Below are 23,001 nucleotides of genomic sequence, written 5' to 3'. Positions count from 1 at the left end.
GAGCAAAGTTGCCAAAAAAAAAGTTGGCCTTACTTACAAAATGGCGGCCATTTTGATTGACAGGTCAGCCGAAATCGCAGATTTTGCGTTTTAACATAGGACTTGCACGAACTTTTTCAAACTTTACAAAGTTAAATCGAAAGATCATGCAAAAACTTATCACCTGTCAATATTTCAAGTGCTAAAGTGCGTTTTTCGATTTTTGGTGAATTTTTGAAAATCGAATTTAGGCCAAAAATGAGGGAAAAAATCAAAATTTTACCAAATTGACCAAGAAAGCTGAAATTTAGGATACACCCTATTTTCGGCATGCCAAATCGATTGGAAACGGTTTCAACCCGTTTTGAGCAGTTCTGGAGCCTCCAGCAGATTTTTGAAACTCGAAATTCCCACAAAATTCCATCAAATTGGAGTTGTAAAGCTAAAATTTATTCTAAAAACTAATTTCAATACGCTACGAAGTACTGCAGGTAAATTTCAAGTCATTTTGGATCCTCCAGCAACTTATGAAAATTACTGGAGCCTCCAGCATATTTTTGAAACTTTAAATTTTTACAAAATTTCATCAAATTTGAGATGGAAAGCTGAAATTTACTCTACACTCCAATTTTAACACTCTCTGAAGACGACTTCAGGTAGGTTCAAGTCATTTAAGGGCCTTCAGCGACTTTTTTGAAAATTACTGGAGCCTCCAGTAGATTTTTGAAACTTGAAATTTCCCCAACATTAATTTATCAAATGGAGTTTGCAAGCTGAAATTTACTTCGCAGACTACATGGTGGTTTCAAATGGTTTTGAAGCTTCCAGCTACTTTTAGGAAATTTCAATTTTCCAAAAAAACGTCATACAACCTTTCAAAAAGTTGCTGGAGGCTTCAAAACGACTTGAAATTCACCAGCAGTCAACTTCGTAGCGTATTGAAATTAGTTTGCAGAATGAATTTCAACTCTCCATCTTGGTTGATGAAATTTTAGGGAAATTTCAAGTTTCAAAAATCTACTGGAGGCTCCAGTAATTTTCAAAAAAAAGTCGTTGGAGGCTCTAAAATGACTTGAACTTACCTAAAGTCGTCTTCAGAGGGTGTTAGAATTGGAGTGTAGAGTAAATTTCAGCTTCCCATCTCCATTTGATGAAATTTTGTGAAAATTTAAAGTTTCAAAAATCTGCTGGAGGCTTCAGGAATTTTCAAAACGGGTTGAAACCGTTTGCAATCGATTTGGCATGTCGAAAATAGGGTATATCCCAAATTTCAGCTTTCTTGGTCAATTTGGTAAAATTTTGATTTTTTCCCTCATTTTTGGCCTAAATTCGATTTTCAAAAATTCACCAAAAATCGAAAAACGCACTTTAGCACTTGAAATTTTGACAGGTGATAAGTTTTTGCATGATCTTTCGATCTACCTTTGTAAAGTTTGAAAAAGTTCGTGCAAGTCCTATGTTAAAACGCAAAATCTGCGATTTCGGCTGACCTGTCAATCAAAATGGCCGCCATTTTGTAAGTAAGGCCAACTTTTTTTTTGGCAACTTTGCTCTAAAATGTTCCTTGGGATGTCCCCTTTAAGAAAAAAGTTGTCCCGGAGGATCGGCGGGGGGGGGGGGTGCAATTACTCCTATTGTCATATGCCGGACTATTATTCACATGAATCGTTTGCGAACGATTGACTTGAATATAGGAAATTTGTAGGTATCTGAGATGATTAGTTATTCATGAATGTGGTTCGCGACCGATTCGAATGTTATATTATTGCGAAAAAATTATCATCAAAATAATGCATTTGAAAAACAAACCTCATAAGTGAATCAGACGTTCGCGAATGGTTCACAGTAAGAACGAATTCAGTCGTTGATTTGATCTGAAAGATTTTCGGATGCCAAACATTTTCCAACATTTTTTGTCGAACTGATTAAGTAATTTAAATTGCTCGTACTTCTGGTCAAAGATATTTTCGAAGTGTAATCGGCTCGTTCGCGAACGATTTAGCTATGAGTTATGTATCAGTCATTTTGTGAATTACTGGAACGTTTTTGGTAGAATAATCATGCCATCATTGGTCTTTCGTATCCAAAGTGATTCGGTCGTTCATGAATGAATCACGTGAGTCGTTCGCGAACGATTTGAATGATTCATTTGTGAAAAATCTTCATTAAATTATTTGAAAAACAATACTTCCTTTTCCAATAATACAATAATTCAGTCATTACAATGAATGATTTCCTCGAGTCTCGTTCGCGAACAATTTGAAACCTTGGTTCACTCAGTAATATTTTTTGGACTGTGAGGTTTCGTTTCGAATAAATAACAAATTTTCACTGCCAACTCATTATAAAAGGAATTTTATCGTTCGCAAACGATTTTAATGACCAGGTATTTTTAAAGCAATTCACCCGTTAGAAAAATAGGTTAATCAATTCATCACGCTATTGTACTTTGTTACACTTTGCATATTTATTATTCTCCTAAAATAATTTTCGCGAATTTCGAATAACTTCTTTCCCCTTTCGTGTCCCAGAGCACCATTACACTCCAACCACTTCCTCTTCCAGGATTCGTTTATATTCTTCACCCTCGCTGAAAAAAATTAACAAAATTAAAAATTTCTCATTTTTCAATAAATCAAAACATAATGGCAAATATCTCTCGAGTACGTAAATTTGATTTAGGTGTTTTTTTTTCTCCTACTACGACGCTCGTATACCGCCTGCAGAAGAATTTTTACACTATTTTCATACTCAAACTATGTACACTTTCGTACATGGTATAGTAAGTTCCAATTTCACTCCCCCTTTTCACAACTACCCTCGTCTGGTCGGTTCACAGGCGACGAGCTAAAAAACTACCTAGCTATATTTTAATACCTCTATTTCTTCGCATCGTTTTTTTTCTTCTTGTCCCACCCAAGCTATAGGCTCGGGTGTTGCGTACCTACACACGCACGATGTCGTGGAGCAGGTATCGGATGAGGGGTTAAATCGAAACTTCGTAATTTTATTAAATGTTGATCGTATTTTCAATCATGTCTTGACAGTTTTCCAAACTGTACTCGCTTATCAAGCGAATTTAAATATAATTTGTTATTTTCACGGCGGCAAGGCGCGCCTTTTAATAGAAATGAATGCGCCGCCAGTGTGCCCCCTCACCCCCAGCTGGCCCTATTCAGCGTACACGCGACAACTAGGCCGACACGAACTCGTTTATCAAAACCGACTACGAAGAAGAAAGACGAGCCATGTTTGAGAAAGTGTTCGGTGAATTTTTTTTCTCAGATACGATAAAAAGACTAGGTACATGTACCTACAGCCTATCTTATGAATCGAGAATTTTTTAAATGACATGCAAACTGCAAAGTGGTCTCTTTTCAGCCCTTGTGAGTCTCCCACACTCAATTAATACGTTGCTGAAATTGACGATGACAACTGCGTAGGATGAACGAGAAGTAAATTGTGCCTCTTTTGCAAACTACCTACATTTAAATTCTTATTGGTGTAATATTGTTTCTTTATTTCGTTTAAACAATAAATACGAGTACAGTTTACGCTGTCGTTAGATTACCTACAACGAATAGAAATCTCAGAGTAGGTAGTTTTCGTTTTAGAGTAGGTACTTGAGAAATATTCGAAATAAATTACAAGTGCTTGTTTTTTTTTTATTTTTCATTTTGTTGCTGCTTGAAGGCTGTTAATTACCCATAACTTCGATGATAAATAATTCGAATGCATTTATCGATAAGTACTTTACCCATTGGTAATACTTCAGATAACCGTTTTCGTTTTCTGAAAATTCTCGTCATTGCCTTGATTAAATTCTTCATAAAATGAAATATAAAATAACATTCTAACGACTTAACAGTTACTATGATGTTTTTTTTTTTCAACTTGGACGTTTCCATTGGGCTCTAAATTCAACCAAATAGGTACCCCCTCCCTTAAATTGTCACTACATCAAGAATTTTGATTTATGTACCAGAGAGAAATCTCAGCTGGCAGAGAATTTTTTGAAACAGATAAAACTAGATCAGAAAACCATCAAATATTACCATTACCAACCAAAGTTTTTTTTGGGTTCAAGTGCATTTTTCAATTTTTGGTGAACTTCTAAAATTCGAAGGACCAAAAATTGAGAAGAAAATCAAAATTTTACCAAATTAACGTAGAAATATGAAAGTAGCTCGAAGCTTCAAAATGACTTGAAACCAATTCCAGCCGACTTCATGGAGTATTGAAATCGAAAATCTGCTGGAGGCTCTAGAAATTTTCAGAAAGTTGCTGGAGGCTCAAAAATCACTTGAATCGACCTGAAATCGACTCGATAGAGTGTTGAAATTGGAGTTCAGATTGAATTAAGGCTTTTCAACTCTATTTGTTGAAATTTTATGGAAATTTCGAGCATTGAAAATCTGCTGGAGGCTCCAGTATTTTCCAAAAAGTCACTGGAGGCTCCAGAACGACTTGAAATCCAGCTGAAGTCGACTTCATAGCCTATTGAAATTAGCTCACAGAACCAACTTCGAATTTACAACTGCATTTGATGAAATTTTATGGAAATTTCAAGCTTCAGATATATACTGGAGACTTTGTGAATTTTCAAAAAGTCGCTGGAGGCTCCAAAATGACTTGAACCCATCAGCAGTAGACTTGATAGCATGTCTAAGTTAGAGTGCAGTGTAAATTTCGGATTTACAACTTCATTTGATAAAATTTTGTGAAAATTTCAAGCTTCAAAAATCTGCTGGACGCTCCAGAACTGCTCAAAACGGTTTGAACCTGACTGCAATAAATTTGGCAGGTCGAAAATAGGGTATATCTGAAATTTCAGCTTTTTAAGTCAATTTGGTAAAATTTTGATTTTTTTCTCATTTTTGGCATAAAATGAGAAAGAATAAAAATTTTACCAAATTAACCTAGAAATATGAAAGTAGCTGGAGGCTTCAAAACGACTTAAAACCGGTTCCGGCTGACTTCATGGTGTATTGAAATCAAAAATCTGCTGGAGACTCCAGAAATTTTCAGAAAGTTGCTGGGGGCTTGAAAATGATTTGAACACTTCTGAAATCGACTCGATAGAATGTCGAAATTGGAGTTCATTGTGAATTAAGACATTTCAACTCTATTTGTTAAAGTTTTATGGTAATTTCGAGCATTGAAAATTTGCTGGAGGCTCCAGTACTTCCAAAAAGTAGCTGGAGGCTCCAGAACGACTCGAAATCCATCTGCAGTCGACTTCATAGCCTATTGAAATCAGTTTACAGAACAAATTTTGAACTTCCGACTCCATTTGATGAAATTTTGTGGAAATTTCAAGCTTCAGAAATCTACTGGAGACTTTGTGAATTTTCAAACAGTCGCTGGGGCTCCAAAATGACTTGAAACCGCCATCAGTTGACTTAATACCGTGTTTAAGTTGGAGTGAGGCGTAGATTTCGGATTTACAACTTCATTTGATAAAATTTTATGAAAATTTCAAGTTTCAAAAATCTGCTGGAGTCCATAGAACTGCTCAAAACGGTTTGAACCCGTTTTCTATCGATTTGGCAGGTCAAAAATAGGGTATATCTCAACATTTCAGCTTTCTAAGTCAATTTGGTAAAATTTTGGTTTTTTCCATCATTTTTGACCCAAATAAATTTGATTGTCAAAAATTCACCAAAAATCAAAAAATGCATTTGAGCAGTTGAAATTTTGACTGCTGATAAATTTATGGTTGCTCTTTCAATCTAGCCCATTGAGTGATTAAGATCAATGATGAAACATTTTGGAAAAAAATATTTCTTAACAAAGACGTGATTTCGTATTAACTTGATGAACTTATTTTAACTTTTCTCAGTGTGGCTTCCATTTACCTTTCAACTAATTTTAAATACAAGATATCGATAAATCAGAGACGTAATTTTCGCAGAAATATTTCACATTACGACTGATTTTTCAAGAGAACTTTCTCAGAAGCTTCAAGAATTCGTGTTAATCCGCAGCTACCTACATGTACTTTTATGACAATTACATATATAACACTTTCAATAGCACGATTATAATAGGAACTTTGAGCAAATCAAATTGCTCGATTATTTCAAAAAATTTTTACATAACGTCTGATTGTTTTATTAACTCGCGATAAACATTCTTCGTCACGTTAAAATTTATTTTTTCGCAATGAGCTCAATTTTGCTCTTAATTTGCGGCTTAGCATTTCTAAATATTTTTTCTTTCAGTGATTCGAGTCCAAGTGACAATGACGATGGTTTGATTAATGTAGCAAGTCAAAGTGAACATCCTATCGGTAAGTAAGTAGGTACCTACTCAATGTTTTTTCAATTTCCACGAATGGTTTCATTTTCAATTGAATTGTACGTAGGTATTGTAGAAAATCTCGAAGAATCCATAACCAAAGCTTTCGAAGGATTTAAAAATGTGATGTTGAAAGGAGACCAGGAGTTGGGTTATCCTGTTATGGATCCTTATACCCTGGGAGACGTTTCGTGGGATTATATCGATACATCAGGCAGTAAAAAATACAGGTGAATTTAAATCTCTTCGTTGCTTCTGCGGAAAATAAATACGTCCAATTCTCTTTTCTCGCCTTCTTCATGACGAATAAAATTGTATGTATGTACTTCACAGTGTGAAATTTTTCAACAAAAAAGAGAGCAAAATACATGGACTCTCCAACTACGCTATAGAGGATTTGAGAGTTAACGCTGAGGAAATGTTGGTATCTTTCAATCTCATTTTATCCGATGTACAAACTGAAATTGCTTACAAATTAGATGGATTTATGTTTAAGAGAATGATGCCCCTATATGGCGAAGGCGTTGTCAAGTATGTGGCATTTTTTATTATCTATGTCATATTTTTCTAAAAAAAAAAACCAACTGTTACTTCTGTCCATTTGTACAGGCTCTCTGCTCCTACTCAACGTTTGGGTATTACGATTGATTTGGATGTTGTGAATGGATACATTGTAGTTGATCTTGTAAATACTGAACGATATGATGATGATGATACAAACGTAAGTGCTGGGAAAATTCGAATGTTTCATTCATTTTGCTCACTTGAGTTTATTTTTATCCATTTAATATGAACGATCGTACGAAAAATAATATACCTATACATATCTACTATACCTACTCAAATATGCAGGTGAAAGTCACCAATTTCATGGACCTACCTGGCAAGTTCGGTGATTACGCAGTAGATGACATTTTGGATAGAATTATGCAACGACATGGAGACATAGAATTGCGAAAATTCATCAGCAATACGGTCGAAGAAGTTGTTGGTGGAATGACGATGAAAGAATTTTCAGATTTTCTTGCATATTTTGTGAAAAAAAGTGATAAACAGTAAATAAATCAGTACTTACTAGAGCGTTTATATTTTGAAACTAAATTGTTGATTCTGTTTGCGTGAAACATAGAAAAGTGAAACACGTCTTCTCTTGTCATGTCTCGAGTACCTAAAAATAATGTTTCGAAACTCATGAAAGTGAGGAAGGTATCTCAGCCCCCTTCCCTTCCCTCCCCACCCAGACAGCGAAATAAGGTAAAAAGTTGAGGATTTTTGGAAAAAATTGAATAAGTTGGAAAAAGTTGGGAAAGTTGGGAAGAAATTGTGTAGGTACTTGAGCAAGAAAAATTGAAGGGATTGGGAACAGAAAATCTTCCCACCATCATTCCCTACAATTTCTGTGTACTTAGGTATATGTACTAGGTTCGTGTTTTGAAAATCTGATTCATTCTCCTCACACTTTTGTAAATTTGTGTCTGTTAATTGTATGTGGTGAATGCCTCACGACAGTTCTGCTGTTTCTTTGTTTAAAAAAAAAAATTGATAAACAAAATTTTTATAGCGATTTTCAAAAGTATGTTACAGGAAGTAATTCGTTCGCGAACGAATCGATTCATTTACTCAATTTTTGGTGAATCATTCACGAACGAATTGAATAATTTTTCGTGAATCATTCGCGAACAAATTCATTTGTATAAGTGACTCGTTCGCGAACGAATCGATTCATTTACTCAATTTTTGATGAAACATTCACGAACGAATTGATCATTTTGTATAAGTGATTCGTTCGCGAACGAATCGATTCATTTACTCAATTTTTGGTGAATCATTCACAAACGAATTGAATAATTTTTCGTGAATCATTCGCGAACAAATTGATTCGTATAAGTGACTCGTTCGCGAACGAATTGATTCGTAGAAGTGACTCGTTCGCGAATGAGTCGATTCATTTACTCAATTTTTAGTGAATCATTCGCGAATGAATTGATTTATATTAGTGACTCGTTCGCGAACGAATCGATTCATTTACTCAATTTTTGATGAAACATTCACGAACGAATTGATCATTTTATATTAGTGACTCGTTCGCGAACGAATAGGTTCATTTAGTCAATTTTTCGTAAATCATTCGCGAACAAATTGATTCGTACATATAAGTGACTCGTTCACGAACGAATTGATTCGTATAAGTGACTCGTTCGCGAACGAATCAATTCATTTACTCAAATTTTTAGTGAATCATTCGCGAATGAATTGATTTATATTGGTGACTCGTTCGCGAACGAATCAATTCATTTACTCAATTTTTGATGAAACATTCACGAACGAATTGATCATTTTATATAAGTGACTCGTTTGCGAACGAATAGGTTCATTTAGTCAATTTTTGGTGAATCATTCACGAACGAATTGAATAATTTTTTGTGAATCATTCGCGAATAAATTGATTCGTATAAGTGACTCGTTCACGAACGAATTGATTCGTATAAGTGACTCGTTCGCGAACGAATCAATTCCTAGAAAGTCACTCATTCGCGAACGAATCGATTTATTCACTCAATTTTTGATGGAACATTCACGAACGAATTGATTATTTTGTATAAGTAACTCGTTCGCAAACGAATCGATTCATTTACTCAATTTTTGGTGAATCATTCACGAACGAATTGATTTGTATAATAGTTAGTGAATCATTCGCGAACAAATTGAATCGTATAAGTGACTCGTTCGCGAACGAATCGATTCTTTACACAATTTTTGATGATTCATTCACGAACAAATTGATTTGTATAATAGTTATAGTGACTCGTTCGTGAACGAATTCAATAATTTTTGGTGAATCATCCGCGAACGAGTCGATTAATAAATCAAAGAATTGATCAATTAGTTGGCGAATGATTCGTCAAAATTGAATCTATTAATTGTTCGCGAAAAATTTATTGATCGAATGCGAATAAAATCAATTTATTTCATTGATCACATCATTCGTTTTGCGTTGCTCAGTTTTTATTTTTGTTCTCGTTTGGCAACAATTGACAAAAATTCCGTTGTTTTTCTCAATCTGTGATTTATTTCATTTTCAATACTTACGAATCCCACCAAAAATAATAGATACCCACCTACCAGTACTTGATTTTTGTCTCTTACAAAAAGTCGGTAAGTAAAATATTTGCCAAAATTTTCAAAATTTCAAAGGTCACCTTTTTTTTAGAAGCTCAATCTTCAAAATCTTGCCACATTTTGAGGCTATGATTTGAATCCTTGAAAACCATGGAAAGCGTAGATTTTTATCAGGTGAGTGAACTCAAAAAATATTCATCTGAGATATTTTTTTAAAAAAACTGTTAAAGTACCTATTTATATTTCAAAGACATTTGAGACAAGAAGCCTCCCGAGCATCAAAACTTTTTTTATTCGTGTCCTGTCATTTTGATGTAATTTCTATGTCCGCTCTCGCTCTCTAATGAAGGGTTTGAGGACACAAAACTCCTTGACCCTTTTCCCCTCATTTTTTGTGTAGGTAGTTGATGTTAAAAGAATTTGACTCATTGATGAACCATTTACTAGTTGGCGATTCTCGAAAGGATATTACTGGAAGTGTCACGATAATATTTCAATAATTTTACGCCTACTTACCTACCTACATACCTCCAATACAGGAGATGTAACGATACTTTCAATTACTTTTTTATCGTGATTCGTGGGTGGATTAGGTTTTTTGATCATACCAAGAAATCTTGCATATTACGTATTTATAGTCGAGTTTTTTAGTCCATTCGAGTCAAATATTTTTTGTTACGTGAGCAGTGAAGTTGAAATTATTAGTCGCCATGAAGTTAACTTTGCTGTTAATTTATGGTTTAGCATTTTTTGAAAGTTTTGCTTTTGGTCGTCTCGATCTAAGCGATGTTGATGGTGATGGTGTTGTTGGTGTAAGTCAGAGTGAGTATCTAACGATGTCGATTATTCTTTACTTTTTAGATAATCGTTTCATGGTTCATTGAATTTTTCATATTGTAGAAAATCTCGTAGAATACGTCACTAAAGCTATTAATGGATTCAAAAATGTGATGTTGAAAGGAGACGAGGAACTCAATTATCCCATTATGGATCCTTATGCACTGGGAGACATTTCTTGGGAGCATACTGATTCATCTAGCAGTAATAAATACAGGTTTTAGTGCTTCGACTTTCTCCTTTCAAAACACCCATTCACTAAACCATATACTTACCTCTGTATTGTAAGAGGAAAACTATGGTAGACATGAATACATTTTAATCACATGTACCTACTTACTTATTATTCTTCGCAGCTTGAAATTTCTCCAAAAAACTCCATCAGTTATAAATGGACTCTCCAATTATAGAATAAGAAACGTGGCTGTTAGTGCCAAAGACATGAAATTGACATTCGACATGGTTTTCTTAAATCTACACAGCGACCAAATTTCCTACAAATTAGATGGATATTTGTTCAAGGGGGTTTTGCCAGTATATGGCGAAGGTCTTCTCAAGTATGTAACATTATTTATTTTTGAATGGATTTTTCTGATTGATTCGTTTAACTGATGAATAATTACCTAATACATACTTACCTGCTAATAAATTTTACTCGTGTCTATCGTTACAGATTCGTTGCTCCTACTCAACGTTTGAGTATTGTGATTGATTTGGATCTCGAAAACGGATACATCATAGTTGATGACGTACAAGTTACTCGAAATAATTTTATGGATGTAAGAACCACACAAAAATCACGCTTATTTTCTATTCAAACGATTGTGCAAAAAATAATGGGGTTATAATGGTATTTAATCGTACTAGATCCGTGTCACTGGTTTCATGGATTTACCTGACAAATTGGCCAGCACAGTATTGGATGATATTTTAGACCCAATTATTAAAAACCAAGGAATCAAAGAATTACAAAAATTCGTGCGGAACAAGGTTGAAGAAGCTGTTGGAGGGATGACCATGGAAGAATTGCTTGGTTTCGTAGAACATTTTGTTAAAGAAGAAAAAAATGATAAACAGTGAATAAATTTGTATTGAAATTCTGGTTTTGAGGATAACTTCAGATTCTTGTTAAGTATTATCTTATAGAAGAATGAAAGAATAAAATTTGAACTTTCAAGATATTTGTAAAAGCTCAACTTTTCAGGTCAAATATTTGTACAAAGGTTCAATTCACCATTTTGAAAATTTGGAAAAATCACATCGAATAAGTAAAATAATATAAGTTTAATCTTCTTCGGAAAAAAACGCATTTGGCGTAAGAATACTGACTTTTCCTCAAATAAAAGTCTTTTACGAACAAATTGATTCGCTTATTTTGAAAGCATTTGCGAACGAATCGATTCGTATGAGTGACTCGTTCGCGAACAAATTGATTTGTAGAAGTGACTCGTTCGTGAACGAATTCAATAATTATTAGTGAATCGTTCGCGAACGAATCGATTCATTTACTCAATTTTTGGTGAATCATTCACGAACGAATAGGATAATTTTTGGTGAATCATTCGCGAACAAATTGATTTGTAGAAGTGACTCGTTCGTGAACGAGTTCAATAATTATTAATGGATCGTTCGCGAACGTATCGATTCATTTACTCAAGTTTTGGTGAATCATTCATGAACGAATAGGATAATTTTTGGTGAATCATTCACGAACGAATTGAACAATTTTTGGTGAATCATTCGCGAACAAATTGATTTGTATAAGTCACTCGTTAATGAAGCAATTCCATAATTTTCAGCGAATCATTCGCGAACGAATTGATTCGTATAGGTGACTCGTTCGCAAACGAATTGATTCGTATAAGTGACTGGTTCGTGAACGAATCGATTCGTGTAAGAGACTCGTTCGTGAACGAATCAATTCGTATAAGTGACTCGTTCGCGAACGAATTCGTTTCGTATAAGTGACTCGTTCGCGAACGAATCGATTCGTATAAGTGACTCGTTCGCGAACGAATCGATTCGTATAAGTGACTCGTTCGCGAACGAATCGATTCATTTACTCAATTTTTGGTGAATCATTCACGGACGAATTGAATCATTTTCAGGGAATCATTCGTGAACGAATTGATTCGTATAGGTGACTCATTCGCAAACGAATCGATTCGTATACATGACTCGTTCGCGAACGAATCGATTCATTTACTCAATTTTTGGTGAATCATTCACGAACGAATTGATTATTTTGTATGAGTGACTCGTTCGCGAACGAATCGATTCATTTACTCCATTTTCGGTGAATCATTCATGAACGAATTGCATAACTTTTGGTGAATCATTCGCGAACAAATTGATTAATAAATTAAAGAATTGCGATCAATTCGTTGGCGAATGATTCGCCAAAAATGAATGTATTTGTTCGGAAATGGTTCTTCCAAAAAATGTATCAATTCGTTCATAAATGATTCACCAAAAATTGAGGCTCATACTAGTACTTTTGAGGAATCGTGGAGGCCTAGTGAGATTTCAAGTTTCATCAAAATTTGCATTAACGAGAGGGAATTTCCTGAATTTAGATGCCACGAAATACTGTGAGAATATAAAAAAACCCTCACTCTCCCTTGAAGGGGTTGGTGATTGAAAATCCCACCACCTTCTTCCTCCATTTTTTGTGTAGGTATTTGACGTTTACAAAATCTGACTCATTGATGAACCATTTACGTATTTAGTTAGCGATTCTCGAAAGAATATTACAGGAAGTGTCACGATAATATTTCAATAATTTTACGCCTACTTACCTACCTACCTAGAATAACATGATATGTAATGACAATTTCAATTACCTAGGTACTTTTTTATCGTGATTCATGTGGATTAGGTTTATTTAATCATGCCAAGAAATCATACTTACATGTTTTAGTCGAGTTATTTTGTCCATTCGAATCAAATATTCTTTGTTACGTGAAGAGTCAAGTTGATATTATTTTTCGCCATGAAGTTAACTTCGTTGTTAATTTGTGGTTTTGCATTTCTTGAAAGTTTTGTTGTTGGTCATCTCGATCTAAGCGATGATGATGGTGATGGTGTTGTTGGTGTAAGTCAGAGTGAGTAATACCTATATCTTACGATGTCTATTGTTCTTTACTTTTTATAATTGTTTCATGGGTCATTGAATTTTTCATATTGTAGAAAATCTGGTAGAATACGTAACTAAAGCTCTTAATGGATTCAAATATGTGATGTTGAAAGGAGACGAGGAACTCAATTATCCGATTATGGATCCTTATGCACTGGAAGACATTTCTTGGGAGCATACTGATTCACCTAGCAGTAATAAATACAGGTTTTAGTGCTTCGACTTTCTACTTTCAAAACATCCATTTACTAAACCATTTATATTGAAAGATGAAAATTATGGTATTGATTCATTTTAATCACAATGTACCTACTTATTATTTTTCGCAGCCTGAAATTTCTCCAAAAAAATGAACCAGTTAATATAAATGGACTCTCCAATTATAGAATAACAGGTGTGGATGTTGATGCCAAAGACATGAGATTGACTTTCAATATTGTTTTCTCCAATCTACGAACCGAAATCCCCTACAAATTAGATGGATATTTGTTCAAGGGCGTTATGCCAGTATATGGCGAAGGTCTTCTCAAGTATGTAACATTATTCCTTTGTGAATCAATTTTTTCTGATTGACTCGTTCAACGTGGTAAATAATTACCAAATACCTACTAATCAATTTTACTCGTGTCTACCATTACAGATTCTCTGCTCCTACTCAACGTTTAAATATTATGATTGATTTGGATATCGAGAATGGATTCATCATAGTTGATGACGTACGAGTTCATCGATATAAAAATAATATTGATGTAAGAACTACAAAAAAATTTTATTTAAACGATTGTACAAAACATAATGAGTTTATAATGGTATTTGATCGTAGATCGATGTCACTGGTTTCATGGATCTATCTGACAAGTTCGCCAACACAGTTTTGGATGATATTTTACACAATATTATCATCAACCAAGGAATCAAAGAATTACAAAAATTCGTGCGGAATAAGGTCGAAGAAGCTGTTGGAGGAATGACTATGGAAGAGTTGTTCGGTTTATTAGAACATTTTGTAAAAAAAGAAAAAAATGATAAACAGTGAATAAATTTGTATTGAAATGTTTGTTTTGAATATAACGTCAGATTCTGCTGTTATTTTATAGAAGAATGAAAAAAGAAAATTCGAATCTTTCAAGAAGAAAGCTTGACGTTTCAAATCAAGTACGAAAGTTCAATTAACCATTTTGAAAAATTTGGAAAAATCACATTGAATAAATATATTTTTATCTTCTGCGCAACAAACTATTTTTCTACATTTTTCAGATGGGACAAGGGTTTGGCATTTTTGTCGACATTCTACTTACATATAAAAATCTTGAATGTTTAGGAGCAAGTTACCTATTTCTCATTAATTCGACCTTCGCGAGTATCGTTTGATTTTTTGGATTCAGCTCAGCAGGTAACCAACTTGCCGGATGAAAAAATCGATTATCATGATCGAAAATCGACCAAACGAATTCCAAAAATTGATCCACTTGCGATTTTTGATCTCGTGGAAGCGAATATGTTCTAAATGAAAAATCTAATCTGGACTCAAAAAGAGACCTCGTGATAAAAAATCGATCACATCGATTATCAAATATCGACTAATCAAATTTCAAAAATCGATTTTTTTATGTCTACCATATGATCGAAAGTGTTCGAAATGAAAAATTGATAGTACCTACCTAGCCAAAAAACCGAACTCACGATTAAAAATCGTTCTTAATCGAAAATCGATTAATCGAATCCTAAAATTTGATCCACTTGCGATTTTTCATCGCATAGGAGTGAATACCTATGTTCTAAGTGAAAAATCTAGTCTAGACTCAAACTAGACAGCTAAGCAAAGCTTAGCTGCAAAGTGTGCGTAGCTAGCTGCCTTTTCTACAGCTATAACCGTTATTACATCTAGGTAGTGCATAAGTGAATCAACCATGTCACAGTGATGAGAATTTTTGAAACTCTCACTGCTTCAAAATAATAATTGTTTTTCAGTGTTTTCATATTTTCCAAATTACAATAGGTATTTCAGAATAATTTATAAGCTTGTACCTATTGCTTCTAAATTAAGAAATTTCTAGTTGTTTTTCATAGTTTGCATTGTTTTAAAATTTACAAAATTTCAAATCAATTTCCCGAATTCCCCATCGCAACAATTTCATAAAGTTTTCAATAAATTTTCAGAATTTTGCATTGCTGCTGAGTTAGGAAATTTGCAACCAATTTTTAGAATTTACATTGCCTCTAAATAGTCAAATTTTGAATAATTTTTCAGAATTCTTATTGTCTTTAAATTAAAAAATTTCAAATTCAATTTTCAAGTTCATATTGTCTACAAATTATAAAACATTTACTCAATTTTTGGAATTCACATTGCCTCCAATTTTTCAGAATTCTCATCTTCTTCATAAATATTACAATACTTATTTCATATAATTTTCAAGTTCACATTATCTGCAACTTACAGAACTTTTAATCAATTTTTGTAATTCTCAGCGTCTCTAAATACAAATTTTCATATTATTTTTTTTAGAATTTCTATTGTCTTCAAATTTATAAATTTTCAAACCAATTTTCAGAACTTGCTTTTTATTCTAAATTAAGAATTAAATCTTATAAAATATGATTGTTAAGAATTTGCATTGCCTCTAAATTACACAAAAAAAAATATGGGTAATTTTTACAAAAAAATTTAACTAAATACTGGTATTTAGCACAATTAAGTACCAGATCCCATTCAATAATTTTTACTGTAATCGTATAGTAAAAATTATCATTTTAATAAATTTTGCTATAGGTACCAATAGTAAAAATCATTTTGTTTTAATAATTTTTACTAAATCATGATAATAAAAATTACATGTTTCAATTGTACAAAAATTAGTTTAATTACTCATTTTGAAGTAATTTTTAAATTATAAGTAAAAAGTTAAAAATTATGCATGTCAAGGTAATTCTTACTATACTTATGGCTATAGGTAGACAAAAAATTAATGAAATGAATTTTTAGTTAGCAAATATATCATAATTCATAACTCAATTTCAGCATTATATTTTTTACCCCATTATCATGTACCTACTACATAGGTAACTCCAAAGCATTTACCTATCCAATTTGCCTATGAAAAATCTGTCACCTACCTACTTACCTCACGGGGATTCGAACCTGGGTCCCTAAATTTCCTATTCCTACCTACATGCCCTAACCACTCAGCCAACAATTGCCTACGAGGGTTAGGGCATTAAAATAATATATTTGTTTGGTAAACGCCCCACCAAACCACTCCCACTTGGAATTTACAGCTAACAGACCGGGGGTGTAACAGGGTACAATGAAACACAGCTGGTGATGGAATAGACTGGGGGTATAGCAGGGTACAATGAGCGGCAGGTGTTCTGCAAGTCCCCTTTTCCCTTTTTTAGGATTTAATGCATTAAAATAATGAACTAAAATTGCAATTACTCAGCAATTACCCATCCGAATTGAATGAAAATTAATCTATTCCCTCCGCCTTAATGATTCTCAAATGGTGTCCAATAGGTACAAAAAACGGTTGGATAGCTTAAGAGAACATTCAGTTCCAATAAAATTTCATTTCTCAAAGCGAAACCAATAGTGTGCTACGCACACTAAAAAAGACCACGTGATAAAAAATCGATCACATCGATTATCGAATATCGACTAATCGAATTCCAAAAATCCATCTCAAATGATCGCAAGCGTTCGAAATGAAAAACCATTAGTACTTACCTATACAGCAGACCTTTGCAATCGAAAATCGATCATGATGGAAAATCGATTAATCGAATCACAAAAATCGATTCATTTTCGATTTTTGATCTCATGAGAGCGAAACATGAAAAAACCTAATCTAGACTCAAAATCCAATAATCGATTTTTCAATATCATATGATCGAAATTGTTTGAAATGAAAAATCAATGATAGCCAAAAAAAAACAGACCATACAATCAAAAATCAATTATTATCGAAAATCGATTGATCGAACTCGAGTGATTCGATCATTTCATTGATCATGTTTAAAATTATGCATCATTCGTTTTGCGTTGTTCAGTTTTATCTTTCGTTTTCGTTTGGCAAAAATTGACAAAAATTTGTTTTTTTTCTCAAACTGTGATTTATTTTATTTTTGATGCGAGTTCCATCTGAAATAGGTTTAATACTTCTACTCTCGAATCCTCCATTTTTGCTGACTCAAAATCAAAATTCTCATCTTTTTTCACTAGTTTCTAGCCACTTTTGAGAAGCTTAGCTTTCTCCTTAGGCGCTGTTCCTATCTGGATAGAACTGTGTAATGATAACATGATTACAACCAATCAACGTTGGAATATAACTGATTGTGAAAAGTATCTCAGTGAGTGACACGACTATTTCGTGTCACTTTAAAGAGCTATAATATTGGCTTCCATTATTTTTTCTATTTTTTAATTTTTTTTTTTGAATTTTCCGAACTGACTCATCAATTAAGTATTATAAACGTAATTTTTGTACTTGGAACAAGACTACATTACATGTGCTTCTCAGAAAAAATACCTATTCAAAGAAGTTTCACGTACCTGCTTATATACCTTACCTAATCATCGAGTGGCTATTTATTCGCAATAATTGAGATGTAATGACACTTTCAACAACAAATTTCATCATATTTTGAGAATATTACGTCTCCCAGTTACCTACCTATGTTGGAAAATCTTATACATACTTATTGCTGTAACTGTGTGGTTCATTCGAGACAGACATTTTTCTTTACCTACGTGAATAGTTGGTCAAGTTGGATTTAATTTTTCCGCCATGAAATTATTTTTCCTCGTGGTTTGTGCTTTGGCATTTTTTGAAAGTTTTGTTTTCGGTAGTCCCGTTCTAAATAAAAATGGTATTGTCGGTGTCAGTGAAAGTAAGCATTAATATTTGATTCTCCTTGGTTACTTACCTTTTAGGTACCTAGTTACTCACTTTTTACACTCGTTTCATGGTCCATCGAATCATCCACATTACAGAAAACCTCCAGGAATACATAACCAAAGCTCTCAAAGGATTCAAAAATGTAATGTTGAAAGGAGACGAAGAACTGAAGTATCCTATTATGGAGCCTTATAAATTAGGAAAAATTTCCCAGGATTTTATAGACCCGTCCGGAAAAAACAAACATAGGTAAATTTAGACATATCATTTTGCCTCCGAAGACTCATTTGTCCATCTTATTCTTCACAATCAAAAAGTAGCCCTAGTTCTATATTGTTGAAATCACATGTTTTAATCATATTTTATTTTCGCAGCGTGAAAGTGGGTTTAAATCAAGCCATTTTACAGGGACTTTCCAATTTTAACGTAGATTGGTTGGAAGTAAGCGCTAAAGATATGCGATTTAGTTTAGATCTTACTTTCAACAATATAGAAACCGAAATGCCCTACAAACTAGACGGATATTTATTCAAAGGCATGATGCCTGTATATGGCGAAGGACTTCTCAAGTAAGTAGAATTCGTCTTCTTTCCAACTGACTCATGAAAAAGATAATATATAATTTTATTCGTATACTTACGCTTATATGTACACAGGCTCTCTAGTCCTGTGCAACAGTTTCAAGTTATAATTGATTTGGGTATCGAGAAAGGATTCATTCTGCTTGAAAATTTACAACTTCATCGATACGATTATGACACAAATGTGAGAACTGATGCATTTTATCAATTCTTTAACATTTTTCTCGGTTATTCAAATAATGATGCGGTATGTCTTCTAATTGCAGGCTAAAGTTACTGGTCTGATGGATCTACCGGATAAATTCGCTGACTACGTGCTGGATGACATTTTGGGCAGTATTGTGAATAAGCATGGGGATAAGGCATTGCAAAACTACTTGAGTAACCTCATCGAAGAGACTATTGGTGGAATGACCACAGATGAGTTTTTCAAATTTCTCGATCATTTTGTTAAGAAGTATGACGAAAAATGAATGAATTTACGTTAAAATGATTATATTTTGTGAAAATAAAGGTACTATTGAATTTTCATGATATATGTAAAAGCTCAACGTTTCAGGTCAAATACAAAAAAGTTCAATTCACCATTTTGAAAATTTGAAAAAATCACATTGAATAAATGTATTTTTATTTTCTTTACAAAAAAGTATTTTTTCACGCCATTCAAAGGGGACCAGGGTCTAAAAATTTTGAATGTTTAGCAGCAAGTTATTTCTCATAATTCGACGTCGACGAGTATTAGTGTTGATTATTTGGATTCAACTTCGGTATACTCTTCCGGGTCAAAAAATCGATCATCATGATCGAAAATCGACTAATCGAATTCCAAAAATCCGATTCATTTGTGAATTTTGATCTCACTTGATCGAAAGTGTTCTAGATTAAAAATCAATAGTAGCAAAAATCAGACCTTGCAATCGAAAATCGATTAATCGAATCGCAAAAATTGATCCACTTGCAATTTTTGATCTCATAGGAGCGGATAGGTATGTTATAAATGAAAAATCCAATCTAGACTAAAAAAAAGACCTCGTGATAAAAAATCGATCACATCGATTATCAAATATCGACTAATCAAATTCCAAAAATCGATTTTTTGTTATTATATCATCGAAAGTGTTCGAAATGAAAAAACAATAGTAGCCAAAAAAGAAAAACAGACCTCACGATCAGAAATGGTCGTGATCGAAAATCGGTTGATCGAACGCCAGAGAATCAATTCATTTCATTGATCACCTTTGAAATTACGTAGGTACCTATCATTCGCTTTGCATTTGTTCAGTTTTAGTTTGAATTTCGGTTGGAAAAAATTGAAAAATGGACTTGTTTTTCTCAATCTGTGATTCATTTCATTTTCGATTTGAATCCCACCTAACATAGTAATACTTAAACTCTTTTACTTAATTGAGCACACCTCCATTGATAAATGCAGGCGGTAAAGAGGGTCGATCGTGTCTAATCAGATCAGATCAGGTCTGAAGATCCCCTGGATCCAAGTTGGTCTGACCAAATCTAATCAAATATGATCAGATATCCGAGCTTCGATCGCATTATATCGATTCAGATCTGGACAAATAAGAAATTGGACGTTATTTTGATTCAGTTTGATCTCATCTGATCTAACCACATGAAATTTTCCAAGTATCAGATCAGATGTGTTTAGATCATGATCAGATCCAATCTTATATCCTCTAGGGACACTGCTCCTCTCCGACACAAAAATATGAGGAGCAGAAATTAACGAAGTAAAACCAAAATGTGCCTACCTGATTACGAAAATTTCGTCTATCATAATTTTTTCCATGAACAAAAAGAGTTCTAATGTTACAACGAAACGAAGGCGATGTCTTACGAGTTTTTTTGTGATTTTTCCAACCAAGCTCCGAGAGAAAAGAAAAGAATACTCCATTGAAAGGCATCTCATAGAGTGACACATTTCGTATCAATTTAAAGAGCTATAAATTGGCATTCATTATTTTTTTTTATTTTCTGAACTGACTCATCGATACATATTATAAACGTATATTTTGTACTTATCTAGTACAAGACTACATTACAAGTGATTCTCAAAAAAATACCTATTCAAATAAGTTTCACGTACTCACGTATTTTCCTTAATCATCGAGTGCCTATTTATTCACAATAATTGAGATGTAATGACACTTTCAACAACAAATTTTATCATATTTTGAGAATATTACGTCTCCCATGTTATATTGGAAAACCTTACATATTGTTGTATTGTGTTGTTCATTCGAGACAGTCATTTTTCTTTACGTGAGTGGTCAAGTTGGATTTAATTTTTTCACCATGAAATTATTTTTGCTCGTGGTTTGTGCTTTGGCATTTTTTGAAAGTTCTGTGTTCGGTGGTCCCGTTCTAAATAAAGATGGTATTGTCGGTGTCAGTCAAAGTAAGCATTAATATTTGATTTTTCGTGGTTACCTTTTACCTACCTACGTACGAGTAATATTCGTTTCATGGTGCATTGAATTATTAATTATCTATATTACAGAAAACCTCCAGGAATACATAACCAAAGCTCTTAAAGGATTCAAAAATGTAATGTTGAAAGGAGACGCAGAACTGAATTATCCTATTATGGAGCCGTATAAATTAGGAAACGTTAACCAGGATTTTATAGATCCGTCTGGAAAAAACAAACACAGGTGAATTCGAACTTTTCATGTTGGCTCTACAGAATTATATTTTGTTCACATACCTACTTCAAATTCAATAGACAGGCCATAGTTCTGTAGTGTTAAAATCACATATATTAATCATATTTCATCTTCGCAGCGTCAAAGTTGGCTTTAAGGACGCCGTTTTACACGGACTTTCGAATTATGAGATAGGTGGGGTGGAAGCGAGCGCTAAAGATATGCGATTCAGTTTCGCTCTGACTTTCTCCAATCTAGAAACTGAAATGCCCTACACATTAGATGGATACATATTCAAAGGCATGATGCCTATGTATGGCGAAGGTCTTCTCAAGTATGTAGAATTTTTGCAATTTGCTCTTGGACGTCTTTTCACCAACTGATTTGTGAAAAAAACATTACCTAATTTTATTCGTACACAATTTATGCTTACACAGGCTCTCCGCTCCCGAGCAACAGTTTTATGTTACGATTGATTTGGGTATCGAGAAAGGATTAATTATGCTTGAAAATTTACTTCTTCATCGAGACAGTTCCAATATAAATGTGAGAACTGATGCATTTATTCAATTCTTTAACATTTTTCTAAGTTTATCAAAAAATGATACAAATGAAGAGTGATATTCCAAAACTCGCTTTGTCCATTTTTATCAAAGTTGGGTTTTCAGTGGTACCTGGTAGATGAAGTATTAACTCACATTCCTACATCATCAACCTACCAAAATGAGGTGTTAAACTCACCTAAATAGCCAATTCACTGAAAATTTAAAAAAAAATAATGTTCCAAAACTCGCTTTGTCCATTGTTATTGAAATTTTTTCAGCAGTATTTAGTGGATAAAATGTCTACCTACACTCCTACATCATAAATCCACCCAAATAAAGTGCTAAACTCGCCTAAAAAGCCAATTTACCCGTTTAAAGGGAAACTGTTTTTCCTCTCTCCTGAAAAGTTGTGAAAATGGACAAAGCGAGTTTTGGAATATCACTCTTCAAAAATGGTAAACGTTATCTTATTATAGGCTAAAGTCACTGGTCTGATGGATCTAAAGGATGATTTTGCTGACTACGTGCTGGATGACATTTTGGACAATATTGTGAAGAAACATGGTAACAATGCATTGAAAAACTACATCAGTGACCTCATCGAAAAGACGGTTGGTGGAATGACCACAGATGAGTTTTTCAAATTCCTCGATCATTTTGTCGAAAAGTTTGATGAAAAGTGAATGAATTCTCGTTGAAATGTTTATTTGTGAAGAGAATGGTATGCAATAAGTTGAATGCCTTTATTTCATAACTATTTTTAAACTATGAATTTCAAACAAAAATATATTTTGTGAAATTGAAACGAGAAAATTGTTTAATTCAAGCACTCTTAATGCTTATCATTGTTGTTCCTACGAGTATAACTACCTAACTGAAAGTCATCTCAATGAGTGACGCTATTTCGTATCAATTTAGAGAGCTAGGTACCTACCTATATCTAAT

At 33.5% G+C, this 23,001-nt stretch overlaps 5 protein-coding genes across 5 annotated transcripts; all 5 read left to right on the top strand.

Moving 5' to 3' along the window:
• Positions 1-6,144: 6,144 nt before the first annotated feature.
• On the top strand, positions 6,145-7,338 carry LOC135843569 (uncharacterized). The gene is made up of 5 exons (XM_065361501.1): positions 6,145-6,271; positions 6,347-6,509; positions 6,613-6,810; positions 6,889-7,000; positions 7,132-7,338. The coding sequence occupies exons 1-5, from the start codon at positions 6,145-6,147 to the stop codon at positions 7,336-7,338; spliced, it is 807 nt and encodes a 268-aa protein (XP_065217573.1).
• A 2,771-nt stretch (positions 7,339-10,109) lies between these two features.
• LOC135843564 (uncharacterized) lies at positions 10,110-11,316 on the top strand. The gene is made up of 5 exons (XM_065361499.1): positions 10,110-10,221; positions 10,300-10,453; positions 10,647-10,793; positions 10,910-11,015; positions 11,104-11,316. Exons 1-5 carry the CDS (start codon positions 10,110-10,112, stop codon positions 11,314-11,316), a joined length of 732 nt encoding a protein of 243 aa, XP_065217571.1.
• Positions 11,317-13,151: 1,835 nt separating this feature from the next.
• LOC135843415 (uncharacterized) lies at positions 13,152-14,429 on the top strand. Its single transcript, XM_065361291.1, has 5 exons — positions 13,152-13,340; positions 13,426-13,579; positions 13,702-13,902; positions 14,013-14,121; positions 14,196-14,429. Exons 1-5 carry the CDS (start codon positions 13,229-13,231, stop codon positions 14,406-14,408), a joined length of 789 nt encoding a protein of 262 aa, XP_065217363.1. The 5' UTR covers positions 13,152-13,228; the 3' UTR covers positions 14,409-14,429.
• Positions 14,430-18,009: 3,580 nt separating this feature from the next.
• Positions 18,010-19,374, top strand: LOC135844620 (uncharacterized). The gene is made up of 5 exons (XM_065362861.1): positions 18,010-18,262; positions 18,366-18,519; positions 18,645-18,839; positions 18,927-19,035; positions 19,118-19,374. The coding sequence occupies exons 1-5, from the start codon at positions 18,160-18,162 to the stop codon at positions 19,322-19,324; spliced, it is 768 nt and encodes a 255-aa protein (XP_065218933.1). The 5' UTR covers positions 18,010-18,159; the 3' UTR covers positions 19,325-19,374.
• A 1,662-nt stretch (positions 19,375-21,036) lies between these two features.
• Positions 21,037-22,861, top strand: LOC135844866 (uncharacterized). The gene is made up of 5 exons (XM_065363249.1): positions 21,037-21,264; positions 21,367-21,520; positions 21,651-21,845; positions 21,949-22,057; positions 22,533-22,861. The coding sequence occupies exons 1-5, from the start codon at positions 21,060-21,062 to the stop codon at positions 22,737-22,739; spliced, it is 870 nt and encodes a 289-aa protein (XP_065219321.1). The 5' UTR covers positions 21,037-21,059; the 3' UTR covers positions 22,740-22,861.
• The last annotated feature ends 140 nt before the right edge of the window (positions 22,862-23,001 follow it).

This window comes from Planococcus citri, chromosome 4 (genome assembly GCF_950023065.1).
Source record: "Planococcus citri chromosome 4, ihPlaCitr1.1, whole genome shotgun sequence".
Taxonomy (NCBI): domain Eukaryota; kingdom Metazoa; phylum Arthropoda; class Insecta; order Hemiptera; family Pseudococcidae; genus Planococcus; species Planococcus citri.
Note: the sequence above shows the minus strand (reverse complement) of the source record. Positions and strands in the feature narration are given on the sequence as shown.

Coding starts and splice junctions, on each gene's coding strand:
- LOC135843569 (XM_065361501.1), top strand. CDS start 6,145: ATGAGCTCAATTTTGCTCTTAATTTGCGGCTTAGCATTTCTAAATATT. Junction 6,811..6,888: donor TATGGCGAAGGCGTTGTCAA/GTATGTGGCATT, acceptor CCATTTGTACAG/GCTCTCTGCTCCTACTCAAC. Junction 7,001..7,131: donor ATGATGATGATGATACAAAC/GTAAGTGCTGGG, acceptor TCAAATATGCAG/GTGAAAGTCACCAATTTCAT.
- LOC135843564 (XM_065361499.1), top strand. CDS start 10,110: ATGAAGTTAACTTTGCTGTTAATTTATGGTTTAGCATTTTTTGAAAGT. Junction 10,454..10,646: donor TCTAGCAGTAATAAATACAG/GTTTTAGTGCTT, acceptor CTCCAATTATAG/AATAAGAAACGTGGCTGTTA. Junction 10,794..10,909: donor TATGGCGAAGGTCTTCTCAA/GTATGTAACATT, acceptor CTATCGTTACAG/ATTCGTTGCTCCTACTCAAC.
- LOC135843415 (XM_065361291.1), top strand. CDS start 13,229: ATGAAGTTAACTTCGTTGTTAATTTGTGGTTTTGCATTTCTTGAAAGT. Junction 13,341..13,425: donor TGTTGTTGGTGTAAGTCAGA/GTGAGTAATACC, acceptor TTCATATTGTAG/AAAATCTGGTAGAATACGTA. Junction 13,580..13,701: donor CCTAGCAGTAATAAATACAG/GTTTTAGTGCTT, acceptor TATTTTTCGCAG/CCTGAAATTTCTCCAAAAAA.
- LOC135844620 (XM_065362861.1), top strand. CDS start 18,160: ATGAAATTATTTTTCCTCGTGGTTTGTGCTTTGGCATTTTTTGAAAGT. Junction 18,263..18,365: donor TATTGTCGGTGTCAGTGAAA/GTAAGCATTAAT, acceptor TCCACATTACAG/AAAACCTCCAGGAATACATA. Junction 18,840..18,926: donor TATGGCGAAGGACTTCTCAA/GTAAGTAGAATT, acceptor ATATGTACACAG/GCTCTCTAGTCCTGTGCAAC.
- LOC135844866 (XM_065363249.1), top strand. CDS start 21,060: ATGTTATATTGGAAAACCTTACATATTGTTGTATTGTGTTGTTCATTC. Junction 21,265..21,366: donor TATTGTCGGTGTCAGTCAAA/GTAAGCATTAAT, acceptor TCTATATTACAG/AAAACCTCCAGGAATACATA. Junction 21,521..21,650: donor TCTGGAAAAAACAAACACAG/GTGAATTCGAAC, acceptor TCATCTTCGCAG/CGTCAAAGTTGGCTTTAAGG.